Source organism: Balaenoptera musculus, chromosome 20 (genome assembly GCF_009873245.2).
Source record: "Balaenoptera musculus isolate JJ_BM4_2016_0621 chromosome 20, mBalMus1.pri.v3, whole genome shotgun sequence".
Taxonomy (NCBI): Eukaryota; Metazoa; Chordata; class Mammalia; order Artiodactyla; family Balaenopteridae; genus Balaenoptera; species Balaenoptera musculus.
This window is the reverse complement of record NC_045804.1, coordinates 19,115,434-19,129,575: the sequence shown is the minus strand read 5'-3', so window position 1 is coordinate 19,129,575 and position 14,142 is coordinate 19,115,434. Positions and strand designations below refer to the sequence as shown.

Sequence of the window (14,142 nt, the reverse complement as noted above, 5' to 3'; positions counted from 1 at the left end):
GAGAATTCCTAAATCTGTGTATGTATTTGGGGGAAAAAAAATCCATTCTGTAAAAATCATCACTTGCTTTTTACTCTAGTCACTTAAGCTGATTTCAATTTCTTCTTCCTTAGAGACATTAGGAATGTACAGATACTTCATTTTAGCTTGGACACCCTGAAATGCTTATGATAAAACAGAGGGAAATGTTTGTAGCGTCACAACATGTTTGCTTAGGGCAAGGGTGAGCAAAACTATGACCCTCAGGCCAAATGTAGCCAGCGGCCTATTTGTGCACAGGGGTTTTTACATTTTTAAAGGTCAAGGAAGAACCAAAGAATATGGAACAGAGACTGTACGTGTCCCACAAAGTTTAAGATACTTACTATCTATCTGACCCTTTACAGAAAAAGTTTACTCATCCCTAGCTTTGGCTAGCATCATGTGTTAACATTTAAAGCCTTGTATTTAGAGCAGCTGGTATCTCTTTGAACTTCAGACATAAACTCTTATTGGGTTTTGCCTGCTGTACCAGGCTAAATTGTACTATATTTATTCCAATTTACTATTTAGTTGATTCAATGTTGGCACTATTTATGTATTCTTCTAGCGGTTCTCAATTCTTGCTGCATCTTAAAAATCATCTGGAGAGCTTTAAAAATGCTGTTGCCTAGGCCCCTACACCAGAGATCCTGATTTAATTGATCTGAAGGGGGTCCTGGGCATGTATGTCTTCTATGCTCTTCAGGTGATTCTAATGTTCAGGCAGGTCTGAGAACAACAGACCTATACCACTTAAAGGTCTATTTGTGGATTGACAATTGGACCATATTCTTAGGCAGTTTCTATTCACATTTTTCATTAGAAATATAATAAAGATGCATTATACAAATTGTTCTTTAATTTCAAGACAGAAGTGTTGCTCAGGGAAATTTTAACTGAGACAGTTTTGAAATGTGAAGAGCATATGAAACAGATAATGCAGAGACCAGAAAAATATAATTTAAAAGATAGGAACTGAAAGGAGCATGCTGGAAAAAAAAGAAAAAGAAAAAGAAAAAACCACTCAGAATTTCAATACACAAATCACTGAGTAGATTTCTTGCTGTCTGGGTAAGTGTATCTATTTTCAAAAGTGCTATTAACATAAACATAGCAGTAAATCTGGGGCACCGTCCTTTTTTTTTTTCAAAGTTGTTAAGAAGAATTATATCAGTCTGCAGGTGTCACATGCAGTTACTCAGAATCAGAAAGAAGGCTGATCGGGGGTTAGAAGATCTCCATCTATCTATCTTTTTGCAACCAACCACGTCCAGGCTGTTTATTTAATACTTCCTCTTGCTAATGAAGGTACTGGTTGGGGATGGGTCGGGCTTTCCCATGTCGGCATAAGACTGCAAGATTTGAATGTGCCCTGGTGTTGGCTTCACTGACCACAGCAGGTACCCCAGGCAAGAATCTGAGCAGTAATAACAGGTAACAACAGAGTTTGCATCAGACCTCTGACACTTTTCCTTCCAGTTTATTTCTTTTTCTCTCCATTTATCAACGTGTTCTTTTCCCTCTTCTTTTTTCATTTTTCCAAACCAGCAAGTGTGGAGGCGAGACACATCAAAGCAGAGATGGGAAGTGAAAGAGCTCTCGTTCTGGACAGATTAGCAAGCAATGTGGCAAAGCGAAAAAGCTCAATGCCTCAGAAATTCATTGGTAAGCATACAACCCTTTTTCCTGCTGTTGTTAGCAGATAGTTTGAATGAGATAACATAGGATGCTTACTACACAGGCCCTTCCTAGTTTAATGTCTGTTAAAATAAGGTAATTGATTTTCCATTGTACAGCTTCTATTCTTCAGGATTCATTTTGGTAACTAGAGCAAATGATAAAATATTTTAACTAAAGAATCTTAACTACTGAAGATGGGATTATTTGGTATCCAATTTCTTAAATGAAGTTGGTGTTAAAAATGCTGTTCCTTCCTCTTTATTCCGAATGACATATGTTCCATGAGAGAGTTTGTGCAATTGATACCAGTAAGATGTTCAAGATAGCATTTTTGTAATCTTTTGCAACTATGTTTTACAACTTGGTTCCCTTATCATGCTCAAACTTTTTTCATGCTCTAAAATGTATTGCCATATTTTCTTGAATTTGATTGAGAATTGGTTTTAAGAGAAAGTGGTTGGGAATACATAGATTTAAATAACAAGGTTTGATTTAATCATTTGTCTTACTGGAGTTAATTTTTATACCATTGGTTTTCACGTTGTCAAAAAAATAGCAAGAATGAGATGGCTAAGAAATAATTATGTCCATTAAAGTGTTAGGACTGCCAAATGGCAGAAATATTGTGTTGAATTCTCCCAGATGTTTACATAAATGTGACTATGATATTTAAAATAGATTTGTATTTGTGAAGTAGGCAGCTGAATTTAATGTATTGGTTTTGCTATAAATTGAAAGTCCGTGATATTGAACAAAAATAGTTATCACACGAAAATAGACCTCCCTCAACACCAATAATATTTTAGAAACCTGTCAGTCTGTTTTTCCAAAACTACTTGCTACTGCTGTTGATTTCTTACTTCAATCCTTTTGTGTTTATTCTTTTCGATAGCTTTTACAGATATCAAGTGCCTGCCTGGCTTTTAAATCTGGTTAAATTTTATTCTGGTTTAGGTAATTTTAAAATTCTGGTCTAATTAGTTTTTTAATTTTATGTGAATTATAGAGATATATTGAAAGAACCCATATATTTCAAAGCTACCTAGCTTGTTTTTTTTTTTTTAACATCTTTATTAAACAATAATTGCTTTACAATCATGTGTTAGTTTCTGCTTTATAACAAAGTGAATCAGCTATACATATACATATATCCCCATATCTCCTCCCTCTTGCGTCTCCCTTCCACCCTCCCTATCCCACCCCTCTAGGTGGTCACAAAGCACCAAGCTGATCTCCCTGTGCTATGCGGTTGCTTCCCACTAGCTATCTATTTTACATTCGGTAGTATTTATAAGTCCATGCCACTCTCTCACTTCGTCCCAGCTTACCCTTCCCCCTCCCCATGTCCTCAAGTCCATTCTCTACGTCTGTGTCTTTATTCCTGTCCTCCTAGCTTGGTATTTATACTTATTTATTGTATGTTGTTTGACTGAGAAGTTATTGTATTCTTTTAGTCACTTTAAGAATAAACTGTGTCAGACTAAAGTTGGTGAATTTCATTTCAGAGAGACCCTCTCCTCTTTACCATCTTCCCTCTCCTTGGTGAGAAATGTCAGGGGGCGTGTAGTGACTTCCATATGGGGTTTAGGCACAGTGGACCAATTGTGATTCCAAGACATTATCTTAAAACATTGCTCATACCTCTTCTGAGCTGTACTTATGTGAAGAGGTTCTGGCTGGCGTACAAAAGGAAGCTTGGATTGTTATTCTATGCCATGAGTATAATTTAATTTGGGGAGTGTTTTGACTGTAGAAATGGCTGCAGCTGATATGGGTGGGGAGGAACATGGGGAGAAATGGGCAAGAAAAAAAATGTAAAGTGACTTAATATCAATCCAGTTATGGTCGATGCATGTTGGTCTAAGAGAACTAAAATGTGAGAGAAGGTACTTAGTTCACATAGTTGCCCTAAACCTATCCTTGAGATAAAGCCCTACTTAATAAGATAAAAGTTGCTTTGGTATCTTCATGGGTTTAAAAACACATGTTTCACATGTCCAAGTCCATGCCATTTTGCTTATTGCATAAGGGATCCATTCCATTTGTTTATTACCATTGTGACCAGAGGATTTTCACTCTTCCATTTCCAGACTCAGGAGAGGTGCTGATCTTGTAGGTACTGATTTCTGTCATCTTCTGAACCATCATGTTCTCTCTGAGATGGAATCAGGAAACCCAGTAGAGTTAGCTCTTGATTTAAGCTGAGGTAGCAACTTCAGGACTTCGGGGCCCTGAATAGCTGGGGGAATTTTTTTTTTTTTATATAAATTGTGGTAAAGTGCAGTAGGAAGAGCACTGGATTAGAAGCCAAAAGACTGAGGTTGTGATTCCAGTTCAGTCATTTCTTAACTGTGTATGTTTAGACAAATCACGTAACCTTTCTGGGCCTCTGTTTACTCACCTGTGAAATGAGTAGACTGAACAGGTGATGAAGTGATCGAGAAGGTCCCTCGCAGCTCTACCATTCTGTAAGTCTGCAAGATGAATTATAAAAGGCAGCAATAATGAGCACCACTTTTTGTGTATAAACCCATATGTATAACTTCAGATAACTTTTTTCTCAAGGTTGTACAGATATGGTATGTTATTTTCTGTTATAAACCATAATATATAATTTAGGAGTTTTTTTTTTAGGAAGATGTCATTTAATCTGAGAATCTATAAAACAGCTGCATTAGTTCAACATTTATATATTTTACTTAGTACATTACTACTTTTTCATTTGCTCTTTCGTCCGTTCATTTATCATGCAAATGGTTACAGAGCTCCTGCCATATACGTGATACTCTTGTTCCTGAGCGCTGTTCTAATCCTCTAGCATTAGCTTATTCCCTGAACCTTAAGAGATTTTTTTAAAAATAAGAGAAACCCCTTCCATCATTTAACTGAATCCACCTTTTGATAGAAAATAGTAATATCAAGGGGAAAATAAAGGAACATTATGACACTGTGCAGTATATGGGATGAAGTGATATAAAACATATGGGGCTAATGTCTTCCCTCCTTCTCTTCTCTCTCCTATATTTCCTCTCCAAGGCATCATTTTCTGAAAAGATTCAGCTGCCAGGGAAATGGCAATGGGTAAAGTGTGAAGGAAGAATGAGTCACTCCCTTTAATCCTTGTTGACAGTTGCACAGCTTGGCTTCCCTGACCTCTTGAACTACGAGGGTAAAGGTGAAATTATACCATCAGGTCAGCCTGTTACTTTCCTAACAGGCTTGAGATAATTACCAGTAGATAGCATTTTTCATCCATTAGAGATGAACTGAGGAAGAGGGATGGATTGGATTAAGTCTAAATGCATTTAGAAACACAAAAACATGCCTCTATTGAAGGGTAAGAGTAAAATTAAATTACCCAAGTAGGAGAAAAATGAAATCACTTTTTTCCTTGTTCTCCAAGAAATTTTGAATCACTTTCTATAAAATAGGAAATAAACTGACACACATTCATTAGAAATCAGCATCTTTACGTCATCAAAATAATTCTTTTTAGTTGTTCTTTCCAAAGGACAAGAAGACCTTGCTTTCAGCACCTAAGCCCTTTAGGGATTGTCTTTTTTCTGAATCTTATTCTCCTGTTACAAACTTGCTTGACTATGCTTCTAACTAGGCCATCTTCAAATACTTGGCTCAAAATAGAGGCCAGATTTCTCTCCTGAAGGGAGGAGGAAAATGACTACATTTCTGCATATTTCTTTTTCTGATTTTCATTCTTTCTCCAAAAACAGATGTGTTACTCAGACCAAAGTGGTTACCATAGCATCTCCCTATTTTTTAAAATTTCATGTATTACTTTATTAAAGGAAGTTTTCATGTTGAAAAGAACATGAAAAAAGATCTCACTCACCCACCGGTAAACATGTTGTGAGGTTTTGACACTTCAGCAAACACTGTCGGTTCTCCCTGTGAAGTAACTAATGAGAAATTGTCTGCTTTGGTTAACAGAGCAACAGGAAGCAGTTTTAATACCTGTTTCTAAAAGCAAAAAGTATCTTCTCCCATCCCTTCCCAAAGGGCCAAAAGCCCTAATCCTATAAGCATCAAAAGTCATAACGTTTTTGAGCTTGAAGGGATATTAGGAACCACCCCATGAAGTTCTTTTACTAAGGAGGGAAGGGGAAAGGGAAAGATGGAGAGATGCAGCTAGTAGGTGACAGAGCAGGGCCAGAGCCCGGGTCTATAAAGTGCTGCAGTCCAAGGCCTTCCTCCCCCAGAAAGTCACCCAGAGCAGTGCATGTCATGTGTGCTACACAGGGGCTTTGGAAAGGGAAGGGTCTAGTCATTGAAAGCTGGTGGAAGAAAAAGCCTTGAAGAAGGGCAGTCGTTCTCTCTTGAGGGTGTGTTTTCTTGAGAAAAGATCTGTGGTGACTCCATCAGGGCAGATGACAACCAAATAGCACTTCACGGTGACTCACAGAGGACAAAGGCTTCTGCAGCAACAAAACATGGTTTCCAGCTCAGTTTTCCTCACTGCCACCCCCATGGCTCTCTCTGTTCTCTCTCCTCCTTCCTGCTTCTCGTTCTGTGGCTTCCTACCCTCTGCCTTCCTCCTCCTGGAAGAGGTGTTAGCCACTCCAGTCTCATTTAGATCGAGATCATAGCCATCATCATCATCAGATATTCCATTTACCCTACTTACCTGCCCTTTTTGGGGGGAGGATATGTGCTTGGAGTACGAGTAATCGATGATACACTTGGGAGATTGTATGAAGGCATCAGCAGATACAGTTAAGTGACTTGAAGAAACTTAAAGGCTTAAAGAAAACCCCAGTATTTCACATTACCCCATCACGATGACTGTAACATCAGAATTGTTATCTTTCTAATGTTCAAATCATTTCTCCTCCTCTTCAAAAAATCTTTCAATGGCTCCCCATCAGAATAAAATCCAAACCACCCAGGCGTTCTGAGTCTTTCACAATCTGTCTCTAAGTTATCTTTTCTAAATGTATCATTTCAGCCGACTAATCTTTTAATTCAGAGGTAATGAACTACTCCCACTTCTTTGTAATCCTTCTTTCCACGCTTACTGTCTGGAATGCCCTCCCTCCCATCTGCCCCCTAAACCTCCACGTGGTCTACATTCCCATACTTGCCTGAATTCTCTCTCTTCTCTGTTCTCCCTCTGCACTCAAGGCGAGTTTAACAGTCTGCTTTTTGTGATGTGTGTAACTGTCTCTACTACCACCTCAGATTTCAAAGAGACTTTAGAGGAAAGAATAGATTAATATTTGTCCCATGTTACATGGCATATTTGAGACATGGTCCATATTTTTCTCTCTCCACTCTCTTGGCTACTGTATACTTTGTTCCACCACATAGTATTAAGGATACTAACTTGTAATGAAATTGTGTACATACTACATCTCCTCCTGGATTGCAATTAAGTTTGTATTCTTCAAAACACTTAACATGGTGTGAGGCAAATAACAACAATAATAACAAAATAGTAATAGATCTACCACTTATTGAGTGCTTACATGTGCCAGTACTCTGTTAAGCACTTTATGGACATTCTGACCACTCTGTTCATCATAGATATTTCTTGAATGCATGCTACTGGTCCATATGGAACAAAGGATAGTTGCTTTTCTACTGCCTATGGGAACCATCCCAGCAGAGAATCTGAAGTCATTGCTAGTGGTGGGGCTGTGCAGCCATGGGCGAGGTAGCAGCCAGGAAACAGCAGTTAATGCTCAAACATATACTGAGGTCTATGGGCCCTTGGATCACATCCTGGTTCTCCATTTACCAGCTGAGCAACCCGAGCAAGTTAATCAACTCGTTTGTGCTTTAGGTCCTTCATCTGACTAAGAGATGATAATTCATCTTAGGTAAAATGAGATAATATGCAAAGTACCTAGGACAGCACTGGGTATATAGTAGTGGCTCAATAAGTAGTAGCTATTCTTCTTAGTATTACATATAAGGCACAGTGCTCGGTACTGTGAAGTAGAGAAGTAAACAGGTTGGAGTAGTGGATCTTGTCCCTGCATCCCGAAGGCAGAGGTCTAAATCCACATGCTCAGCTAAGGTCCCTTTTAGCTTTAGGCTATGATTCTGTACTTTCAAGTTGGCACTTAGAAGCCAACAACCAAATGCCCTCACCACATGGCAGCAATTCAGGTCAGGCAGTTGCTCAGTTCAGAGTTACCAAAGCCTAGATGGTAGGGATTGACACCTTTAAAAGGGATCACAGGTAGGGAACGGCCCAACCAAGTAGGCTTGGTTTCTAAACTTAGGACTTGTTGTTGCCATTTGTATCATCATTGGAAGAAAACCTCTAATTCAACCCGAAGCTTCTCTCATTAAGCACTCCAACGTGTGTGGTACGATTTTGACTAGAAGCTCTGTGCAGGTTTGGGAGCAGTTACACTCTTGTGGTCTGACTAACCTTTTTTATGAGTGTATTACTAAAGAAACGTGAGCTGTTGGCTTTTCAATTACTGTAGCTCACCCCTTCTGAGTTTCATACACATTGAGTCATCGTGTCTACAGGTGACTGATAATCATCTGCACTAATCAAGTTACCGTAACTCGGAGATGAGGGGATCTGATGAGTGCAGGTTGCGTGCACGTGAAGATCTGAGGCTCTCCCATCTTCTTAACAATGAACAATGGTCTGTGTTAACCACAGAACTCAGTCACATATTTCCACTCATCCAGGGGTTGATTTTCCTCTTATTGTTTTGCCTCTTACAACTTCAGCACTCAGCTGTTTTCTGACATGTGCTGCAGGTGGTATAGATTATGAAATTGTAGGCCTAGTTAAGTAAAACCAACTCTTGGGAGAAAAGATAAAAGCAGAGTTTGTGATGTGCCTGCCCCACCTCGGAAACTTTCTGGAGCCTCTCTGTTAGACGAAAAGATAAAAAGATTTCCAGGGACCCCTGGTATTTGGGGAACTGAGTAGAGCCAACCACACTGGAAAATCATCAGTAACCTTGAAAAGGCCAGGAAACCAAAGTTCATCATTTCTGTGTCACTTTCAGGGGAATGAATATTTGTGACTTTAGACAGCTTTCATGTTCTCAGTCTCGTTCTTCCGAACAGCTCTAATCAGAGACTTATCCAATCTGGCAGTTGAAAAGAAGAACCGTTGATTACTTTGGCAAAGGTCTACGTTTCTGTTCCTTTTTATTGAGTTGCCAAGGTACGGTGATTTTCTTTGCATATTTTTTCTCTCAGGTATTTGTCTGGAAACTGTCAGGTTGGCCTTAAGGTAGTGGGGATACAGGACAAATCCATCTGATTAGATTAGATCTTTTAGCAGATCTTTTTGTCTCCAATTTCTCACTGTTCTGGTCCATCTTACACATTGCTGTTACATTAATATCCTGAAAATAACATTTTGACCACAGGCATCTCTTGCTCAATGCGGTTTGTAGAGGTTTGCCGTTTGTCCAAATCTAAACCCTACGGTTGGTTATTCAGAATGCCCATCATTTGGTCCCACCATGTGTTATCTTTTTTCGGTATCTCCTAAAATGTTGGAGGCAAAGTGCCAAGAGGCTCACAGAGCATTTGAAAACCTTGATCCACATGGCAAGAAAGTTATTTTCTTTTTAGTTCTCTTTCAATCTTCCTGATTATACCAAGGAGAAAGATTTAGACGTAATTAGATGTTAATTGTCTTCAACACTAATCACACCCTTGGTAATCTCTATTTTTAGCAAAGAGAGAGGGGATCTTTGTCTCCAGGTACTTACAGTATCTGATCAGACTTTAATAAATTGCTGTGCTTCGTTGTCTTTATTTTTCATAGTTACCTTCTATTTGTGGCAAGTGATTCTGGTTTTCTGTTTATGTTAGTGATATAAAGTTTCCTTAAAAAACAAATTTCTTTAGCAAAAAAAGAAAGGAAGGAAATGCGAGCTGATTCAAACCAAATTAAAACCCCTAACATTTACCAAGTGCTTTCTATGTGCCAGGCACTGTTCTAAGCGCTTACCAATTGAGGTAGGTACAATTATTACCCCCGTTTTACGTGAGGACATGGAGCCATAGACAGGTTAAGTAACTTACCCAAGGTCACACAACTAGTCATGATGAGGCAGCATCAAATCCACACCATCTGACTCTAGAGTTCATGCTCTCAACCACCACACCACCCTGGGGTATGAATATTGCAGAAAGTGGAGGAATAAGTGAAGTTTGAGAAATACTTTCTTCCACACTTCTTGATATTGCTCTAACCAGACTCTCTTACTCCTCCCTGCCCATGTCTTGGATGGTCCCACGTGTCTGTCTTGGTTCATGCTCATCCCTCAGTTAGAATGTCTCTTCTACCTCTCTGAAAATCTAAATCCTACCGGTTCATCAAGACCCTTCTCAAAATTTAGGTTTTCCAAGAATGCTTTCCCTTCCACAAGTACTCCTGAATTTTTTGCGTTCCCATAACACTTAAATATACAGTTTGTATATTTACAAACCACCCTGCTCTTCCCTTTTAATTCTTTTTACAGAAGACACGTTACCCACCCTGCTTACACACCTCAAACATGGCATTTAAAATAAAATCAAAAGCTTCCATAGAGCAAGGCAGCCCTTTCTCAACTTTTAACATTTATTTTTCTCCAATTCCATCTAGCCAAGTCTTATTTCTCTCCCCCTAGGTTGGAGATACCTCAAGAACAGAAACTGGTTCTTCCAATCCTTTTTGTTTTCTTGTGTTTTGTCTTCCCTGAAGCCTTTACTGTATGGCAGTGACACGTTCTGGAACCACAACATGCCTAGGAAATGTTAGGGAAGAGAGGATATGGTTGAGCAAATCTCTCAGAATCCAATGTCTACGGAATGAAAAAGCATCAGCAATAATGTTCGCCTCACCTCCAGCCCTTGACACATCTTCCCCACTTTCTCTTGCCTCTGCCAGCCACTCACCATTGAGCACATCTGCCATTACCGAAGATCCCGCTCCTGCCTTCCCTGTGGCCAGAGAGCCTCTGTTTTCTAACACACAACACCCACACGCCCTGAAGGTGGCTAAACTCTGTTTTCAAAATTTCTCAGCAGTTTGACATGAGAAGTAGGAGAGGGTGACCACAAGTTAATTTTTCAGTTAAGTGTGAGATAAGTCCTAATGATCACATATGTATCAATGATACATCTTTTCAAGCAAAATAAGAATAAAACACTTTATGAAGAGGCCAAAGATCATCATGATCTTTCATCAAGAAAGCCTTTCTACAACTCTCTACATTTGCAGCTCTTTTATTTAAATCTCAGTCAGTCTGATAACTGACGTGTTTGGGGAATGGTAAGTTGGAGTTTTGGGGGCTATTTTTTCTGCCTCTGCAGCCATTTAAAAAGCTGCCGAGGCCAGAGCATCCCCACTTTTTGCAGCACTTCCGGCCCCCGGCTCCCTAGTATTACAAGCAGAAAAGAACAAGGAAACTAAGAGTTCGGGGATTGACCGTGTCTTCAGAGTTCATGAACAATAGAAGTGCAGAGGTCCCCATGCTCCTGCCTACTGGCAGCTGCCTCGCCCCCTCTTAAGCCCCCTCCTGGTATTCTCTTGCTTCTTTTCTCCAGGGTTCCCTTCTGACATGAGCAGTGGCAACAACTCACATTGTAGCCTCAACTTAGTGACACCTCTGACTCTCCCTTTTGCCTGCTGGTTTCAGTTATTTTGACCGTCCAAACATGTGCTGTCACTCACTGTCCCCTGAGACTTCAGCACCCGTGTGGGACCATTCTGCCTGGGCTGAGTGTTCTTGAGCAGGCCACTTGTCCTTCCTCACTTTTCAAGGACTCCAGAAAATAATTTTACAAACTCTCTGCCTTTGTGTTGTTCCTTTTGTCACTCTTTCTTTCCCTTGTTCTAGGTGAGAAGCGCCACTGCTTTGACGTCAGCTATAATCCCAGCTATATGTATGAGAAAGAGAGTGAGATGATCCAGACCCGAATGATGGACCAGGCCATCAATAACGCCATCAGCTATCTTGGGGCCGAAGCCCTGCGCCCCTTGGTCCAGACACCGCCTGCTCCCACCTCAGAGATGGTCCCGGTTATCAGCAGCATGTATCCCATAGCCCTCACCCGCGCCGAGATGCCGAATGGTGCCCCCCAGGACCTGGAAAAGAAGAACGTCCAGCTGCCAGAGAAGAGCCTGCCTTCTGAAAGAGGCCTCTCCCCCAACAACAGTGGCCACGACTCCACGGACACTGACAGCAACCATGAGGAACGCCAGAATCACATCTACCAGCAAAACCACGTGGTCCCTCCTCGGGCCCGCAATGGGATGCCACTTCTGAAGGAGGTGCCCCGCTCTTATGAACTCCTCAAGCCCCCACCCATCTGCCCAAGAGACTCCATCAAAGTGATCAACAAAGAAGGGGAGGTGATGGATGTGTACCGGTGTGACCACTGTCGAGTCCTCTTCCTGGATTACGTGATGTTCACTATTCACATGGGTTGCCACGGCTTTCGTGACCCTTTTGAGTGTAACATGTGTGGCTATCGAAGCCACGATCGCTATGAGTTCTCGTCTCACATAGCCAGAGGAGAACACAGAGCCATGCTGAAGTGAAGATCTGGGCCCGGAGATGATTTGCACCTGAGCATTCAACATCATTTTTAAAAGCTGATAATACCCCTCGCCTAACAGATCACTCTCAAAACAAACTCCGTTCCGATCCCCTTTCCATGCCATTTTAGTGTCCAAAGGCTCACGTTCACGTGGGCAGCAGAGAAATGCTGTCCCCATTCAGAAACTGTTTGCAGATATATCATGTTACTACTTTTGTGAAACCTTTGTTTTCCCATCAGGGACTTGAATTTTATGATATTTAAAAGCCAATGAAGTATTTGGTCATTATCTTTTGCAGCAATAGACAGGCATTCTTTGGAGTCTGTTGCCAACCAGAAGAGTCCCCTGGTTGTGCTGCATGAGACATTGTTTCTGAGAGACATCAGCCATATGTGGAAAAGACTTTTAGCCATATGCCCAGGTCCACAGAGAAGAATTGCTGACCAGCTGACCTTGCTGGGAAGCCTTGCCCTTCTGCACTTCACACAAGACTAAAGGGTTAGGATATAAACCTTCCATCGCAAGTTATAGTCTAACAATAAGGAAAAGAACAGCCATTAAAATGTTACCAATAACTGAAGCCCCTAGTCGCCAAGCATCACATCCACTTCTTATCACACAAGCAAAAAAAACCCCAAGTTTTCTGATGGTACTTCTGCTTCTACTCTTTATCCTCCTGTCTCCAGTTAAAAGCTGCTTTGGGTTAAACCATTCATGCATAGGAGAAACTCTATCTCAGAAGAACTAATGGTTTAAATATAGACTGTCATGGGAACTCCAGGAGGTTGTCCACTGTGGGTGATGGCATCCATTTCCTACGATCTCGATTGGCAGGCTTGGTTCTGAGGGGGGAAATTGTTTAGCAGCACCACCAGGGATGGAGGGAAGGAGGAACAACCACCTGAAAATTTTTCATCTCCTTCATGGAATATTGGTGTACAAACCCAAAGCAAACTTGCCAATGATTTTTTGACAAAAAAAAATACCAAAGAATCCTGAAAGTATGACTTAGCCTCCCCCTCCCCACAGGAAAGGAACCGAGGATGACCATGATCAGAGCTGAGCTTCAGGATGGAGTGAGGAGGGGAGCACCTCTGCTGGCAGGATATCCTCGATCAGGCAGGTGGAGGTGGGGGTCCCACCCCCCCCATTTTAAATGGAGCTGTTGTATTCCACAAAGATTCCTGAAAGTCTGATCTCGGTTCTGCAGATGTGTCGGTCATCTTTATCATTAATTATGGGAGACATGCTATCAAGGAAAAGTGATGTAATAATTGTAAAATTAGCACTGGAATGAGGGTCACAAAATCTGTTTGCTGATTCCATATTTGCCACTACTTAGCCAAATGACTTTGGGCAAATCACTTAACTCTTAAAACTAAGTTTCCTCAACCATAGAATTAGGAATTGGATTTAGATGTTCTCGAAGGTCCTTTACAGCTTTAAATTTATGTGATTATGCAGTAACCACAATTATTTTTTTAAACCTCTTAATGTATGGGTATTAAGCAGAAGAGTATGTATATGAATATATGTTTCACATTTCTTTGGTGTGAAAATGGAAGTATTGTTAAGTTTTTCCTTTAACCACTGAGTTGTGGTGTGAAGAGGATGGTGGGGAGGAACAAAAAACAGGAAGGTATTTTGATCTTGCCCCAGAGTGTACACACAAACGGGCACCTGCAGCTGCTTGCCAAAGCCTTTTTTTTTCTCTCCTTTTAAAGAACCTATGTTAGGGAAAATAAATTCTGCTTCCAGGGACAACTTCATGGAGCCTATTTACAAATTAAGAGTCAGCTGTGTGAACATTTCTACCAGAGCCAAGAATCCACAATTCCTGGTGGATTAGCGTTTCATGTATCTGCCTTGATATTTCGAAAGGGCTTTATGCATTAGGCTCAAACTCA

The 14,142-nt window shown here is 40.7% G+C and overlaps 1 protein-coding gene across 2 annotated transcripts in view; it reads left to right on the top strand.

Moving 5' to 3' along the window:
• The window catches only part of IKZF3 (IKAROS family zinc finger 3), an 81,134-nt gene extending 68,504 nt beyond the window's left edge, over nt 1–12,630 (top strand). The window contains exons 1-3 of one of the 2 annotated variants that reach the window (XM_036837046.1): nt 1,370–1,455; nt 1,570–1,686; nt 11,532–12,488. In XM_036837046.1, the coding sequence (XP_036692941.1) occupies nt 1,602–1,686; nt 11,532–12,235 (789 nt within the window). In that variant the 5' untranslated portion in view covers nt 1,370–1,455; nt 1,570–1,601 and the 3' untranslated portion in view covers nt 12,236–12,488. Of the gene's footprint in view, nt 1–1,369; nt 1,456–1,569; nt 1,687–11,531 lie in introns of those variants that run through there. The other variant, XM_036837045.1, reaches the window with a different exon arrangement.
• Nucleotides 12,631–14,142: the final 1,512 nt, after the last annotated feature.